The sequence below is a fragment of the Phyllopteryx taeniolatus genome, chromosome 4, assembly GCF_024500385.1.
Source record: "Phyllopteryx taeniolatus isolate TA_2022b chromosome 4, UOR_Ptae_1.2, whole genome shotgun sequence".
In the NCBI taxonomy this organism is placed as follows: Eukaryota; Metazoa; Chordata; class Actinopteri; order Syngnathiformes; family Syngnathidae; genus Phyllopteryx; species Phyllopteryx taeniolatus.
The window spans coordinates 24,450,250-24,468,363 of NC_084505.1; the positions used below are offsets into that span (position 1 = coordinate 24,450,250).

An 18,114-nucleotide genomic window follows, 5' to 3' on the forward strand; every position below is an offset into this window, starting at 1 on the left:
TTGTGGTAAGGTTTTATGATGACAAAATATTTATTATAGCTCAAGACTTACTGCCGTGAAATCCAAACAAATCCGATGTCAACCAACATCCCAAACGAACAGATTGTGTTCATACATTTGTGTGTGCTAAACATTATCAGAACCATTACATCATGCCTTAAGGTGAACATTAGTATTAAACAACATGAGGTATCCTAGGCCCCGCATGGCCATGGTAACGACAAAGCTTTCTCTCTCTCTCTTTATTACAAGTTGGTGAACCATCAAAGCCATTTTTGGAATCTATTTCCAAGTTACAATTTGTACAAATTGTTTCTTTATGGCCATCCCAAATTACAGTTCAAAATGTTAAGAATTTTTAGTGACTTTGAAGATTGTCTTCCTTTCTAATGGGACACGAAATGCACGCTTTAAACAAATAAAGATGGCAGTAGCGAGTGCACTTGGTGCTTTTGCATTTTTTCCCCCTGCTATTCCTTCCTTTCTTGGGAAATTGTATTTGGATTAACATTTAAAATGAAGCCTTAAATATCAGTTGGCAAAAAAAAAAAAAAAAAAAGGGGGGGGAGCGTGTTCAAGTACAAGTTTCAGGTTACAATTCAAACACAGCTTGTAGTCTTGATTGTAATCTGATTAAAGACAGAGGCAAAAGCTATCTTTTAGCAGATTTAAACTCCCGCAGATAGAAATCTGTGTGATACGGCAAGAGTAAAAACATGCTAAATGCTTCTGTCATAACAGCCGTTAAGCCAGTTGATCAGCGTCCATTGTTTATTTAAGGTAGCGAGGAGTTTAAAAATGTATTTGCAGGAAATGAAAGTTTAAGTGAGGCGCGAGGATTCAATTTCTTACGCCGTGCTGCCGAGGCACCGAGAAGTCTAATTATATCTATTAGGTGTTTATTGTTTCGGATTATTAACGTCTCGCCCCTTGCTTTCTTAAAATTAGGAACCCGGCCGTGCAATTTGTTTTAAGTACTCTAACTCTCCGGCAGTCTGGTGTCTCGTTCCGACATTTTTTCCATCTCGAGCCTCCGCAGGTGTGTGACCCTCGCCCCACTCCACTCCCTTTTCACAATATTACCCTTTCTGTCGCGGCCAAGATGCACCGTGGGCCATCTGAGACATTACTGGGGCCAAATGGGTGCAGCGGTGACCCTCCCCTGGATGGATAAATACACCGCAAGAATGTTGCTTTGAAATCACTGTCTGGATAAGGTTCCTCTGAAATAAATGTTCTTTTTTTATTATTTCCTCTTCCTTCCCTGCGTGGCTTACATACTTTGTATTCACCCGTGCATTGCTGAGGTTTTAACTTCACAGCAGCACTTTATGGCGAATGTATGAACATGGAGGCCATGGCGAAACAAATTAGTTCACGAATCATTGCCGTGATTGAGCACCGCACATCTACCAACGCGTTGCAACGGAAAAACTGCCGTCCTGTATTGGGTTTTATGGCCATGGTAAGCCATGCTGAGTACCTGTTTGGTTTAATTGTACCATTATTGGCCACTTTTATGGACAGTATTGGACAGTCATTGGGCATGGTCTATATGCCAGTCTTATACTACCCAACCTCTTGCCCTGCCTTAAACGCTAACATCTGGATATTGGCCTGTTTTACTGACGCTTCTCCTCTCTTCGCACCCCTCCTCTCCTGATCAGAGGGGGGGCGAGGTATGTGATGATCAAAGTGAGGTTGTTGCTTTAAGGATTCTATATTGACCGACCGTGACAAGATCTGAGATGGACCACATCCCCGGACGCTTCAACCTGCAGCACTTCATTTCATTCAATGGACTCATGTTGTTTTAACAAACAGTTGCCCCTTTTCCATTGTACCGGTTCTACCCCTAACCAGCCTCGCTCCGCCCCGTGTGATCGCTTCTCCATTACACATTTTCGAGGACAAGCGGTGGCAATGGCACCGCTTTTCATAACCTCCTCCGACCTGGCCGAAAAGGGCAGTGACGTAACTGTCATCTAATTGGCCGACGGATGTACTTGTTTCTTTAAGCGCGGTGACTTGTCACTTTCACAATCATGGCGTCTAAAGGCTGCCGTACACCGAGCGACCCCGCGGAACCAGATAGAACTGTAGCGTAGTGTGTGCTGTTTTCATGAGTGGCCAATCAGTCTGCCACTGGTTTTGCCGCGATTCAAAATTTGAACCGCCATCTTAACGTCGCGGCAGATAAGCTTTCCCTCAAGGGGAAAACACATTTCCGGGTTTAACGATCCGGACCTCATCAAGCCATATAAACAATATATAAAGCATCAAATATTGTGTTTTACTTCAATACTTAACTTTATTCATAATGTATAATGTACCTGTGGATGAAAAAGCAAAGCTTGTGACCAGAATGTACGCCAACGTACGTACACGCTGGGTACGTTCAAACGAATGGAGCCAGCGAGCCTCCTTTCAAATATCCGCACTCTCGCTTTTATTCTCACCAACACCCTCTCTCTTTAGCAACCTGCTTCTTCCTTTACTATTAATCTTTTTATGGTTTTAGGAATGTGATCAAGTACAAGATACTGAATACACAGCATCAAACGCCTATACAGGCTCGCCAGGCATCCACTTGTGAATCGCTCATGTGCAGGGGTGCGTCGGCAACTCTACACGATGGTCCGGTCCAGTCGGGTTCGATCACGTCGCGCAGTGTGCGGCAGGCTTAAAGAAGCTATTGTTCTGTGGTCGACTGAGGAAATGCAGGCATTTTTGTCCAGATTGGCAGAAGATGAAATACAGCGAGATGGACGGCGCGACAAGAAGCGCGTCACCTTCTACTTGATCCCGTCCCAATCGCTCCCACTTTTGATTGGTGCCTGTTGTAAAGGAAAAACAACGGACGTTTTTTTCATTTTTACTTGCCGGATGGGGGAGTTGGACCAGGGGATGTCATTGATCTTTGTGAACTGTGGGCCTGTGAAGTCCTTTGAGACTCTTTAGAAATCAAAGGCCAGAGGTGGGTAGAGTAGCCAAATATTGTACTCAAGTAAGAGTACTGTTACTTTAGAATAATATGACTGAAGTAAAAGTCAAAAGTAGTCCTCCAAATATTTACTTGAGTAAGAGTAAGAAAGTACTTAGTGAAAAAAATACTCAAGTAAAGATTAACTCGTGAGTAAAAAAATAAATAAAAAAATCAAGAGCCAAATAAAAAATATCTGGAAGTCACACACCTGCCAACATTTTAATTTTTAAGTGCCCCAAACCAACGACACATGCATTGGGGCTTACAGAAACATTATTTTATTTATTCAATGAAATGACTGAATGAGGAAGATGTTTGCTGACCAGACTTATTGATTGTGTGCGCGAGAGAGAGAGAGACAGAGAGAGAGAGAGAGAGAGAGAGAGAGAGAGATTACAACATGGTTTTGCAGTATGTTTTACAGTGACGTATGACCCTAAAACAGGGCTAATGTTGGCAGATGCACAGCCAAAACAACAGCAAAAACATCTGCAACCTAGCGCAAGGTGTTTTCTCAAGTGAGAAGTGGGCTGAAATATCCACGTTTGGGCGGTCCCAATTTAAGACGACGCTGCATGACAAAGCGTTTGTTTTTCAGAGTCTGTAAAGTAAACACATGCGTGGCTGGGTTTTTTTTCCCCCAAAATGAGTCAATTTGATTGGCCCACGAAGGGTTTGTGTGCGGTCATGTGACTGCCTTGTGCCGTCTGATTGGTAAATTGGAGTCAAATGACACTAATGATCACGTTGGATTGGCGCCAAGGCACCCTACGCAGAAGTCGAAGATCAAGTCTAAAAATAGATCGCGCACGCAATAATGGATATATAAAAGTAGCGAGCAGCATGTCGATCATTGTAATGGAGTAAAAGTATCCATATTCTACTCAAGTAAAAGTAAAAAGTACGGTGGACTCAAACTACACTGACAAGTACAATTTATCCAAAATGTTACTTGAGTAAATGTAACGGAGTAAATTTAGCGCGTTACTTACCCACCTCTGTCAAAGGCTATATACAGTTTAAAAAAAATCATTTTATTGACTCTTTTGGATCGTCAGAGATTACAATGCGCGCCATGTTTATTGTAACAGCCATTGACCGTTTATCACCGTCTTCATTTACCAAGGAACCATTGAGCAGTCTACATGTCAATCATTCGTTGCCATCAAGTCCCGAGTCAAGTCTCAAGTCGAGACATGCAAGTCCCGCAAGCCCTACACGTTTGAGTTTTGAGACCTTTTGAGTCACTTTACCAACAAAATAAAAATGTTTTAATATAAATATTTATATTTAATTAATATGTACAGTACATATATACTGCATTTAAATATTTGAGATATTTTTAAATCCATATTTATTTATCAAAACAAATTTGATTCAACTGACCATTCTATCGGAATAATCAAGTATAAGGATAAAATATATTCTTACTTGGTTCAAGAGCAATTGTGAATACACAAGAGAAAATGAGACATTTCACTTAATAATGAACGACCAATTGGTTTCCTCTTTTACATAATCAACAGAAGTGTTCTAAGATTCACATTGTGCACATAGCAGGAAACGACATTTTGTTGTCTACAAACATTTCTAGGAAGGCAATTTCAAACACAAATATAAATAGATTTCAGTTTCAACTTGGCCTTTCTTGTGAATTGGCCTCCACCTATTTACATGTTTTATGGTAATCCATGGTGCGCTTTGAGCCCCTGCATAGTCTGAGTGTACCATCATTGGTTGTTGTTGTTGTTGTTTTTCAGCGATCTACATTTAGTGGTTATGCGCACCACCAGTATTGTTATTATTACTCACGGCATTCTATTTCAAAGAAAGAGAAAGGGATATGGCAGTCAGAGGATCGGGCGGAATGGAGAGGAAGGAGTGTTCTGGTCTTGGGCAGTAATCAGAGGAAGCCAGCGGGGGGTACAGGGTAGGGTTGATGGGGTCGGAGCAGAGCACCTCTAAGCAGCCTTTCTCTTCATTAGCAGCCTCTCTAAGGGGCAACGGCGGAGAGGGTCTTCGCCGACCCACCTGTCCAGCAGATTATTGAACCGACTAACTGGCGGCTCTGCGCACACACTTCTCTCCCCTCTCATGATTCCCGAAGTACCACAGGAATCACGACCGGTCTGACAACCTCCCATGTTTTTTTTTGTTTTGTTTTTTGCCTCCCACTTCACGTCACCGCATCATTGGCTGAAGAGTAGCATTTATATCCACATTGCTGTGAATGTCGTGTGTCTTCTTAAAGAGAAATTACTTATCTCCATCCCAACACAAAACCAAAATATTGGACATTTTCCAGCCAAGATCCAGAACATGAATGTCGTGGCATCGTAGAATTTACTGAGTGTCCTGTCAGATTGCTCTGATGTCATCCCTACAACGTTAACAGCTACTGAGGGTATATCCGGGAATTGCTAAGGTATGTTGTGATTCGTTTTTAAATTCGCACACCCTTTCTGTGGGAATTATGCTTTGTGAGTGATCTTTGTCATTTATGTTCACTTCCAAGACAGCACACAGCAACTCTTATGATCCTAAATCCTTCGCTCGCACACTCTCGATACCTGCAGAAGCGAAAGTGTTGTTTTGTGGTCAAGCAAATGTGGACTACACACGCGCGCGCACGCGCATACCTTCTGCACAAGCAAGTGAAGAGAGCAGCACAAAGATAAAAGTAACGAAATGACGCCTGCGGAATGTAAATTGCCATTCTTCACGAGCAGCACCGACTCGGACCTCCAAAACATCCCTGGCACACACACACACACACACACACACACACACACATCAGGCCAAGCCAAAAATCTTGTGTGACAACACACACGCTCATTGATGAATGCGTGAGAGTACTTTGGCGGTGCTTTCAAGTGTGGGGGGGGGGGGGCATTCATCTTGCACTGTTTCGTTATTTCTGCTCCCTCCTTCCTCTTCGCTGTCCACTAAAATGTATGACATGGACATGTCCTGTCCGTGTGTTCAACACGTTGCCTGAGCTCATTGCCTCCTCCCTTTCTAATCCTGATGAGAGGAGACTGTAAAATATTCCGCTTTTTATTCACCTAGTTCCCTTTTTAATCTGTTTTACAAGTGGAGAAACAACAAACTATTTTTTTGGGGGTCAAAATGAAAAATCACTAAGCGGGGACAATTTCAAGAAGTCCCCCAAAACAAGGTGGAAATCCAACATGAAGGATATCCATTGCACAGATGAGGCCTAAAGGAATTTGAGGCCTTAAAATAATCCAGAAAATGCAACACAATAAATGTGCGTGGCTCAGTGATGACATTTACAAGTCAGTTGGTGAGTGTAAAGGTGTATTAAAACATCAATAAATGGGGTTACAGGTGGTTTAAAGTGGATTACGTCCAATTGATGTCACTTTTGCTATTTCAATGTCAATTTTCAATCTTTTACAATTTGAAAATATACATGGATTTTACCACAGATTTGCAAAACGTGTCATTTTTTTTCTTGTGGAGATAGGGGTTGCATTTGGGTCATTGTTTGATTGACAAGTGTCACTAATAAATGTTTGCACGGGGTAAATGGTAAAAGCAAATCAATAAAAGGGGCTTTTAAAAAGTGACACATGACAACTTTTCACTGCTCTGATGTATTCACGTACCCCAGAATAAACCTTGTAAACCCGAGTGTCAACTCCTAAATCTGTTTTTTTTTTTTAAAACGACAATAAGCTTAAATTGGGGAAACAAAAATTGTAATTACCATGGCTGCATGTCGCATCTGACAGAACTCACGAACTCCTTCGGCACGTTGGCAAACTTGGCGTCCTCTCCTGCACACAAAAAGTCTGCTTTCGCCCTCAAGCGGGGAACTTTCTCCTCGTCGCGTGCCGTGAATCGGTGCTCGATTAGAAAACTTAGTAGTTGATACTAGTAGGTGATTCTTATTGTATGGTTGGGGGGGGCGAGGATGGGTGGGGGGGGGGGCTTCGGAACCGGCTTGTGTGGAAGTGGGCTGTTCGCGGCCAAGTCGCGCGTCACGGAGATTCGCGCAAAAGTCGGACGTTGACGCGTAATCACGACGTCGCCTTTTTCTTCGTCGTTTTTTTTTTTTTTTTTTTCCTCCTCTTCTTTTCTTCGTTTCTCTGCAAAAGATACAAGTCGTCAAAGCTGGAAGTGTCTGTCCTACCTTGAGAAAAAGCTAAGAGAGGAGGGAAAAAAAAAACGCCTCCCCAAACACACACACACACACACACACACACATGCGCGCGTTTAGACACACACAAATCCACGCACACACTCCAGTGGAAGGATGGCTGTCCATCTGTACAGACCGGCGGAGAAGGTGTGTGTGTGACTTTTGCTTGTTGCGTGAGTTGGTTTGTGTCACGGAAGAAGTGGGACGCCTTTGTGCGACAACATAACCAAAACAAATGAGACTGAAATGTCCTTTAGCTCCACGCGTGGGTCAAAATATTAGAAACGAAGTGCATTCAAGTTGCATGAATTGTTGAATGAATCGCGAGCTCAATCGAAAGTGCACATTGTTATTTTTGTGAAGACATTTATTTATTTTATTTTATTTTAAGTATTGATCGCGCAAAAAGTATGCCTATTATTAGGGCAGGTTGGTAAACCTGGGATCAGTGGCGTCGCTAGGCCTATTTTGGGGCTCCGGCCCCCTTAAAAACTGTCAAGCCCCCCCCAAAATATTTGGTAGTACAATGGAACCTCGATAGAATGGACTAATAGGGATGGAGGAGTCGTCCGATAGTGCCGATTGTCTGTTCCATTGAAGCACTTCTTTTTATTTTTTTAATCCATATGCACCCATATTACTGTGAAGTATAACATTATTGTTTTGTAGGTTTTTTTTTTTTTTTGTGGCCTAAAACACCCAGTGCAGTTCATAGTTATTGTAAATAAATATATTTTTAAAAAAGCATGAAAATGTTTGAAAGGCACACGCCGGTGTGCTTGGTTATGGTGACATTGTTCAATCGAATCCAATCCACTTTATTTATATAGCACAGTTTAAACAAACTGTTCCCCTCTGCTGGACAATGCAATAAAAACACAGCAGAAAATACAGAATAAGGATCAAAACAATAAAATAAAATGAGATTTAAAAAAAACTACATAAAAGGAGGTAGGTAAAATCAAAATGCACTGCCCACACATTGTTGACGTACAGTACTCATAATAGCGGAGTTGTTTTCATGAGCGACGGGGAATTTGTGCGCTTTATAGTTCCAAATCTGTTGCCAAAGGTGAACGGCTTGACAAAAAAAAACTGTTACTGGACTAAAAATAGCATGTTCCACACTCCAAAGACTTTTGTTTTGTACTCCTCAGAGTTAAAGTTGCAGCCATGACGCTCCCTATCACTGCTCTATGGATAATAAGCAATAGCTCCATGGTCACATGGCCGCCACGTCAATGCACTACATTCAACATGGCCGCCACGTAGGCGCGGGAGGCGTTAGTATTATTGGATATCTGTGACTCGGAAAGACGTCAGTCACATTCTCTGCCTGCATTGCGCCACAGCGCCAGTAAAAAACAGTGGCCAATTCCTGAACTAACAGACGGTATTGTAAGTGACAAATGAAAACTATTTTTGGACACATTGTTCAATCCCGATGGTACGTTTTATCCGATATCCATTTTATCAAGGTTACACTGTGTGTGTTTATGGCAAGGTTTTATAGTCCCAGCCCCACTAAAACCGCTTTTCAGCCCCCCGAAACAAATAACGATCGGTTCAAGCAAGATGCAAGGGTCGTAGGCTGACGGTGAATTTTTAACATATTTGACAACAAAACATTCGGAAATTGAAACAAAGTACACATACTCTGCCTCTCGGAACACTCGCAGCAATTGAATTTACGAAAGCACTCTAGATACGCTGGCGCGCAGTAGCGACATGCCGACAAGGCGGCCACATTGGTGGGCGTGACGTTCCGATCAAGGCCAATGTATTTGCATTGAAAATAAAGCATAACTCGCTCATTCCTCAACTGATTTTCATGAGGTTTACTTGTTTGTCAACGTCCAAAGCATGGTTTACGTGTTAAAAAAATAAATTAATAAACAAAAATAGCTTGATTTCGATCATGGCGGCACGGTGAACGACTGGTTAGAGCGTCTGCCTCCCAGTTCTGAGGACTGGGGTTCAATCCCCGGCCCCGCCTGTGTGGAGTTTGCATGTTCTTCCCGTGCCTGCGTGGGTTCTCTCTGGGCACTCCGGTTTCATCCCAAAAACATGCATGCTAGGTTAATTAATGACTCTAAATTGCCCGTATTTTGCCCATAAATATATTTAAATATCTTGTCTTTGTAGTGTATTCAATTAAATTTGGTTGAACATGATTTGCAAATCATTGTATTCTGTTTTTATTTGTGTTTAACACAACGTCCCAACTTCATTGTAGAAAGTACCTATGAAGAGAAAGGAAAAAAAGGTGACAGAGAGCCAACAGGAGGCACTCATTAAATAATTTCCAAAAGTGCATTCTAATAATTAAGAGACAGGTTTATTAATACACATTAATTTCGCAATTGAAACACTGCTCTGTATTAAATATAAAAAGTTGATTGGGCTCTGCCAAAGGGAGAGACGGCAGGAGCAGGCGGTCAGAGACATTCTTGTTGAATAATGTCCCAAACAGCACTATAATAATTATTAGACAGGTTTATTAATAAACACTCCTTTCGAAAGTGAACCACTGCTGTTTTAAGTTCAAATCAAAGGAAAGAAAAATGGTGCCTTCCTTTGGGATGCACTAAATAGAGACGGACACTAGTTAAAAAAATAATCACTCCGATGATTATGAGACCGATTTAGTTAACACTGTCCACAATCATTTCACAATTAAAATGCTGCTCTGTATTCATAAGAAAATTCACAAAGGTAAGAAAGAAAACAGCGACATCTGGTGTGGCACCACATCCACAACACAAGATCATCTTTTAAACACACAGGAACACTGTTTACTTGCTTCGGTGCTGCTGTTTTGGTTAGCAACAGAGTTCAAATGGGTACAGTAGTTGCCTGATACTAAAAGGGAAGCGGCTATTTAAGAGAAGTATTTATTTGTCTTAAGCGGATGGGAAAAAAAGGTGTATAGTACAGTCAGCTGAATCCCAAGGCAGTCGTTCCAACCAAGTCAAGCGTCCGGAAGCCCCACTTGCATGTTTGGTCAAGGGGTAAATAATAGGTCTGGGATTAGGCTTGTGTTGAATTCATGGGCGGCTAACAAGCTACCGAGGTCCCACGCTATGCATATTCATAGCTTGGCCGAGGCCGTGGCAGAGTGAGGACCATACGCCTGTTAGTCCGAGGGCTTGGGTTTGCTAATTAAATGAGATATTACGTAGTCGTGTATGAGCCAAAAGCCCCCATGTACCATATTGTGTGGATGTAAAATTACAGGTCACACTATTAGGTACAGCTGCATCATTTCTCATAAGATTATTACTTTTTCTCATCAAATGTAATAATTATTTGTGATGATGATGATGATGCTTTTATAACGATGAAATAATTCCTGAATTTCCACTCTGGGGCTCAATAAAGCATTACCTTAACTTTATTTTTGTTGTTGTAAACATACGACTTTTATTCTCAAAATCATCATAAGCATGAATATTACTTATTTTTATTACAGTATTACTTATATTGTCATAAAATCGAGACTTTATTCTCTTAAAATTCAGAATTTTTTCCATTATCCCCTGAAAAAAATTACCGATTTGCGCTTTTTGTGCTCACCACCATCTTTTGGCATCTTGGTGCTTGCTGCATCTTGGAACTATGTTGAAATGAGTTGAGGAGCTTCATATATATATATATATATATATATATATATATATATATATATATATATATATAAAAAGTACTGCTTTGTCGCCACTTGTGGCATCTATAAAAAAGTACAACTTTTTCACGTATTCATATTAGTACAGACAGTGTGCCTTGAAATACAAGTTTAATTTGTTCCACGACCACGCTCATAACTCTAAACACTCATATCTCAAATCATCTTTTCCAAATGAAATAATGGAAATACGTGTAATCTGTTACACCCTTACCCCCCAAAAATATTTTTTTTTTGTAATCTGTCGATCTATCTATCTATCTATCTATCTATCTATCTATCTATCTATCTATCTATCTATCTATCTATCTATCTATCTATCTATCTATCTATCTATCTATCTATCTATCTATCTATCTATCTATCTATCTGTCTGTCTGTCTGTCTGTGTGTGCGTGCGTGCGTTTGTGTGTATCATCGTTTGTTTTAAATCTGTTGTTTAAATGTTTAAAGCACTGCAACATAGATCCTAATTAGCATTAGCATCAAGCTAGCGGTCTGAAAGTATTACAGTATTTTGTTTTAAATACACAAGGTACAATTATCTTTGTTTTGTATTTAATTTAACAAAAAAAAATTGTCTTGAATTACGGCTCAGATATTGGAAAAACCCTTAAGTACTTGTTAAAATCTCATTCTCATAACATTACAAATAAAATTATAAATGTATTCTCATAACTATGACCATTTTTTTCTCATGAAATAATTTTCTTTCCCCTGGAAAGTAAACTTTATTCAAATTAAATTGAATTCCTGTAAAATTCTGACTTTATTTTCTCATAACCTTCTCATTAGATTACTTTCTTTTTTTCCCCTCATAAAATTGAGATCACCAAAGAAACAAGGCACACTTTTGTGAATTCCCATACAAATAAACTGTACTTTCAATTGGCAAATATTTTCTGTCTGTGGGATACTTACTGTATCATTTCATCCAGACAGAAAAAATAAGAACTTTCAAGGCTATATTTGTAAGACTGGGTTAGTTTCAAGGCGAGATTCTGATTCTGATTAAAATTGTTCATGTTTTTCTTTGTAATATCCTCTCTGGAATAGTGAAATCCTGTCGTTTCAGGCAAGAAACAAACAGCCTGTCTTTCTTTCTATTTATTAGTGCAGCCATCAGATTACCACATTTACACACGGAACTGAAAAGTGCTCTGTCAGTAAGATTTCATGGGAAGATCTTTTTTAGATCATAACTCTGTTATAATAACAATCAATCCTTATGCGCTGCTTTTGGCCTGTTTTAAGGGTGAGCTAAGGTAGTAAGCGAGTAAGTGAGTGTAGAATGAGTGTTTATTTGTTGCTGTGACAAGTCCCCCACTGTTCATTACTCAAGCAGCAGGTTTAAACGATGGTAATGATAATGAGCTATTGAACCTGTCACCTCCTGGAACAGTCTTCAGCTACATCAAGACTCATCAAACCCTCTGAGGTTTACCTCTTCATTAAAGTTCCAGTCACTCATGACAGCAGCACATGCAGTAAAAAGTCTGCAAAGGTCACTTTCGCTGCTTCACATTTCCCCAGGCACAGTAGCTATACAAAGAACACACCCCCTGTTATAATCGTAGGTATTTCTCATGTAAATATATGCGACTGATATAATTCTCAAAGGGGACATACTGGGTAGAATTTACTAATTGTATACATATAAATAAGGCCGTGAGAAGAGCTGCCATTTTCAAGGGCTACGTGGAAGAAGAGCTGCTGTGTTAGGGTGGATTACCAATAGCCAAGGAGTTATCAGGAATTACTTTACGTTTGAACCTATGTTAGCTTTTCCATTTTAGTTGTCATGTTATTGTAAACATGCCGCTTCCCCACTTGATTCATCCACCAAAGATTTCATTTGGATTTCACTCAATAACAAAGAAACTTTCATCTTTTTTGTTCTCCTTTTATTTTGCCATTCAGTAGTTTATTTTGACTGTTCATCAAACATTTGCAGTCCTTCATCAGTTCATCACTGGCCAAGGTGCATTAAGTGCATTGGCATTAGCATTTGAATTAGACTTATGACTAAACTTTTGGTGGTTTTAACATTATATTATTAACATGTATCTTTTCCTTATTGCCCTTTGATATGAAATATTTACAGAACAGTAATTCACTATCCCAGCTGTCTTGGGCGAGGTGTGGGGTACACCCTGAACTGGTTGGCAGCCGATTGCAGGGCACATATAAACAACCACTCGCAGTCCCATTCACTCCTACGGGCAATTTAGAGTCGTCAATTAACCTACCGTGCATCTTTTGGGGATGTGCGTGGAAACCGGAGTACCCGGAGACAACCCACGCAGGTACGAGGAGAACATGCAAAGTCCACAAAGGCGAGGCCAGATTTGAACCCGGGTCGTCAGAACTGCGAGGCAGATGTGCAAACCTGTCGTCCACCATGATTCACTCAGATTTTTTTTTTTCAATCATGGAATTATTTTAGTCTTATGTTTATACTAGGCGGCACGGTGGCCGACTGGTTAGAGACTGTTCTCCCCGTGCCTGCGTGGGTTTTCTCCGGGCACTCCGGTTTCCTCCCACATCCCAAAAACATGCATGAATTGGAGACTCTAAATTGCCCGTAGGCATGATGACTGTGAGTGCGAATGGTTGTTTGTTCCTATGTGCCCTGCGATTGGCTGGCAACCAGTTCAGGGTGTACCCCGCCTCCTGCCCGATGACAGCTGGGATAGGCTCCAGCACGCCCGCGACCCTAGTGAGGAGAAGCGGCTCAGAAAATGGATGGATGGATGGATGTTTATACTATTTTAAGTGCAACTGATATCATACATTTAGAAATCCAGTGCAAACAGTCCAGACACTCAAGAGTTAATTCAATGCACATGACGCACCCTGTGTGCTCAACTCAGCCAGCACAGCAAACACAGCTTAAGCAGTCTCTTGATCTAAAAACAGAGCCTCACCGTCCAGGCTCATGTGGATGATTCAGTCATGGACAATGTGTTCTGTTGCAAAAGTACCTTTATGAAGCCTCTTAGACCCACTGTGTACTTGCTAGCGGCATTTGTTTGCATCTGGGTTTGTTATCATCAGGAGCTGCGTGCGTGCGTCGCTTTAATGCTTCGGGTAAGAAAGCTGATTTCACACTATTTCAAATGGATCCTCTTGGCTTATTGAATATATTTATTTCAGTTGACCCATTTTCTTTTCCTTGAAGTTGAAAATGTTCGGCCAGAAATGAAAAGTTAATAGTAATAATTTGTTTTAATATAATTACTTCATATTGAACGTGAATTTCTACCAGATTTTTTTTTAGGCCACCCCCTAGAGACCACGGCGCCCTTAGCATTTGCTAATCCCGCCCTATGGGCAAGCTGGTGCAGTAGACGGGATATACAGTCTACCCCAGCTATTTGTGTATCGGGACCGAGTCCTGCTGTGAATAACGAAAATCTGTGAGTACCGGTAATTGACACCCACCCAAAAAGGTTTATAATTGCCTATAGATGTCACAAGATAGCAGTAAAAGACTTTTTCTATTAGACAAGCCAATGATCTGACACTATGAAGCTCCTCCCCTCACGGCAACATAGTTCTTTGGCCACAAGATGGCGCCAAAGCAGTATTTTTACAGTAGACATGGCTTCGGCCTGAGACAAAAACAGCGATTAGGTGAGTTTTTCAACAAATAATCGATGATCGGTTCCCAAACAATTGCCAATAGGTGACTGTGAATGACGAACTGCGATAATGCGGGGAGTTCACTATAGGCGCTAAATTGGAATTTGCCATACAAGCCTGCAGTGTAAAACCAGCCTAAATGTAAATGTAAAACAAAGAGGTGGACACAGGTGTTGGCAATACTTTGGTCATACCAATGCACTTTTCACGAGGGCAACCTTTACATGGGGCAATCAATGTCCTAAGTCCTTGGTCTTTTCTTCTCGACTCGGGGGAAATAAGAACTTTAAACACAGCCTCAACAGCGCAATTTACCCTTTTAGCAAGGAAAGGACAAGATCCCTGGAGAAATTCTCAGATCTCTTGTTCTCACACTTTCCAGATTGGTGAGCTGCATGGGACTGTCGATGCGTCAGTGACATGCCCATTTTCAGGAGACCGTGGAGTGGATCAATTCTTCTTTTATGATGGCTTTTGTATAGGGACCAGAAGGTCAGCAGCTAAACAAAGGTCCATGCCACTTTGCTAGGCCTATGGTAAAGACATGACCGAGGGAGCTTGTGGGGAAAATCATCACATGCACAGCAAGAAGTGGAAGAGAGTAGTGCTAGTGGCAAATTTGGCACACCAGTTTTTTTTTGTCTTCTGGCTGGGAAGGATGGAAAAAAATTCAATGGAAAGTAGGCCCGTTTTATAACGGTAATCAATTGTTTCGCTTTCTAGTTCACAAAAAAAGTAATATTGTCATAATATCAGTATTAGAAGTGTGATTAAAACTAAATGTGTTCATTTTAGTTTTAGCTTTTCTGTGGAAGTTTTTTTTGCATTGGTTGTTCCTCCTCCCTATTTAGATCACTGATATCAATCTCAAACACATTTGATAATTAGGTTTGCTGATGAGAAATTACTGAAGGAGGTTGTGCCACATTATTAAGCAAGTCGTAGTTTTCATACATTATTGGGAAAATGTTGTTTCTGCTAACGCTGCTTGCTTCGGAAAGGAACGAAAAAGCAGGACGTTTAAAAAAAAAAAAAAACTTTTGCGAAATCATCTTGTTATTGAATCAAATGTGTGAGACTTAGAGAGCAAATGGGATCTGTCAGAGAAAGATAAAGTAAGGAAAGGTTCTGTCAAGCAAATGCATCGTATTATGAGAAAGATCTACAGTATAAGTGCATCCTTGAATGAGATACAGGCTTGAGACTACCCATTGATTTCAAATTTCTATGTGAAGTTGTTAAGGCGATAATGACTGGGATCTACGTTAATATGTTGGAACACGATATTTTGAGTAATTTGCACCAAAAAAAAAAACTAATTAAAAAAAAAAACTCCAGGTTAGTCGAGAACTGAATGTATGTAAAATAATTACTGTCAAAGTACAGTTGAGTTGTATTTAACGTTTAAGTTCATTTTTAGTTAATCTCTAAGAACAGTCACTTTTGATGGAAAAAAGTGAGACCGTTTAAGCCTACTATGTTACTATATTTCATTCTTGGTTACCATGGTGGCACTTGGCAAGTAAGTGTTTTTTTAGATGGCACTCGCTGTAAAAGGTTCGAGAACCACTGGCATAGACTATTTTGGAAAAATGAAACTTCATGTGCCTGATCATTTGGATCAGAGTGTAGTATTGAACTTTTGCCACGATGTTTCAATGTCAACGGTTGAGCAGTATTAACAATAACAACCCCACGTGGTAGCTGAATACAGTATTATCTAATGAAGTTGAACAAGAACGATGCCATTTAGCAAATAAAGGCATCAGGCATGCTAGAAAGTGACTCGAGTGACTTCATCTCTCACATGTAGTCTCATTTGCACCCACTGGGATGGATGTTCTACTAAACACTGTGAGTCTTGACATCCCAACTGGCATTTGTACAAAGGCTGTTCCTTTTGTACTTGCGGCTCTAAAGTGCCTTTTGTCATCTACGGGAGTTCTCAGGTTCTTTGGCATCAAAGCCATTGACACCATTACTGCATGACAATATCCCCACTTACCTTGAGGCAGCAGGCGGAGACGTGCTTTGCACAACTCTCCATGGAGTGTTGTGTTCGGTGTCTCTCTTCCTTATGCCGCCTGCCTGTGTCAGCACAGTGTTGGAGCTTGTCGTCGGGTTCTTTGGGGATTTTTCATGCTGCTGCATTTGCATGATCACAATTCTGCGTCCCCTCCTCCTCCAACTGGAAGAGTTGATGCTGCAGAGCAATCCAACTTTTTAGTAAGGCTGCTCAGGTGCGACAGCAGTACATCATATTATTCAATATAATTGGGGGAAATCAGAGAGAAAAGAGAAATCATTTATTTTTACATTTTGCTATTTAAAAATGCTCAATTCATTATAAGGGATGGGTCACATTTGAACTACTTTTAAATGAATGAATGAATGAAAAAAGAAGCGGAAGGCCACAAAGAAGAGGAAATGGGCGCGAATGAGAAGATGGCATGGATAATTTGAGAGGGTGTTAGCAGCGATCGAGTGTCCCATTTACTGACTGCACCGATGCATCTTGGGCAACAGAGACTCTCTATGCTTTGCTTTCAACAGTACAGTTGTGATCGATTTTATGCCCTGAGAATACGATGACCTGAATGAATGAGAATATTCACAGAAAATGTTCTGCCGAGGAGTTTGTCAGTTTTGAAACATGGATTTGTCTAGATGGAAATTTTCGTGGAGATAATTTCATTAATTCATGTGGTATCACCAAGACTGATTTTCCCATTGGTTGTGTATCAAAGCAGTTCAGCTGTCATTGCGGTGGTTGTGATGGTCGTTTCTGGTTGAAAGATATGGCTGTCTGACACATCCAGGCCAGAGGCGAAGCTGGACGGTCTAGGAAAACGTATACTTTTTATCCTAAATGCCAGAAGTGTGTCCTAGCTAATATGATTGATTGCTTGGATCTCCCATTTATGCCCTTAGCAGGACAGGCTGCAAACACTTGAAATTGGGAAATACAAGGCGCTTGTGCAGTTAAAACATGGTGGAACATGGCTGGGGAGATCATCCAAGCGAGTGGAAGTGTTCAAATGACAGTATCGTATCGATGTGGTGCTGTATTTGTTCATTCTTTTTTGCAAGCACTTCGATGTTAAAAATACTTTTTCCAATTGGTTATGGTGTGCGGCCAGAAACAGGACCTCCCCATTGATGCGTGATGCTGATTAATTCTTGTGACAAAAGACAGAAAGGGGAACATTAAAAGAAATCATGTGTCAGTTTATGCATCTGACTGAGGGTGGAGGCAGATGTCGCACATTAGCTGTCAATTTAGTGCCGTTAAAATGGATTTTCGCAAACGAGCATCCTAATGACGGGCCGCGTTCTAGGGTCAACAAACAGCCCAGCCATGCTCAGTCCGTTGAGTGGAGCAGATGAAACAGCATTTGTGTGACTGCAGAGGAGACAAGCTAGTCGTCATATTTCTTCATTTTCCTTGAACCCTGACCTCAAGACAGTAAGTACATTAGCCACACAAGATGGAGTTGTCATGTCTGACTGGCGAAGCAGATGTCTATCCACCCATCCATTTTCTATAGCAATTGTCCTAATTAGAGTCATGGGTGAGCTGGAGCCTTTCCCAGTTGACTTTGGGCGAGAGTTAGGGTACACGCTGGACTGATT

At 40.9% G+C, this 18,114-nt stretch overlaps 2 protein-coding genes across 5 annotated transcripts in view; one reads left to right on the top strand and one right to left on the bottom strand.

The window, feature by feature from the left end:
- Positions 1–7,160, bottom strand: part of bnc2 (basonuclin zinc finger protein 2) — a 201,657-nt gene extending 194,497 nt beyond the window's left edge. For 3 of the 4 annotated variants that reach the window (XM_061770815.1, XM_061770810.1, XM_061770811.1), the window contains exon 1: positions 6,720–7,158. In XM_061770815.1, coding sequence (XP_061626799.1) covers positions 6,720–6,737 — 18 coding nt within the window. In that variant the 5' untranslated portion in view covers positions 6,738–7,158. Of the gene's footprint in view, positions 1–6,719 lie in introns of all 4 variants that reach the window. The other variant, XM_061770816.1, reaches the window with a different exon arrangement.
- A 6,632-nt stretch (positions 7,161–13,792) lies between these two features.
- The window catches only part of cntln (centlein, centrosomal protein), a 126,508-nt gene continuing 122,186 nt past the window's right edge, over positions 13,793–18,114 (top strand). The window contains exon 1 of the mRNA XM_061770817.1: positions 13,793–13,926. Coding sequence (XP_061626801.1) covers positions 13,825–13,926 — 102 coding nt within the window. The 5' untranslated portion in view covers positions 13,793–13,824. The remainder of the gene's footprint in view (positions 13,927–18,114) is intronic.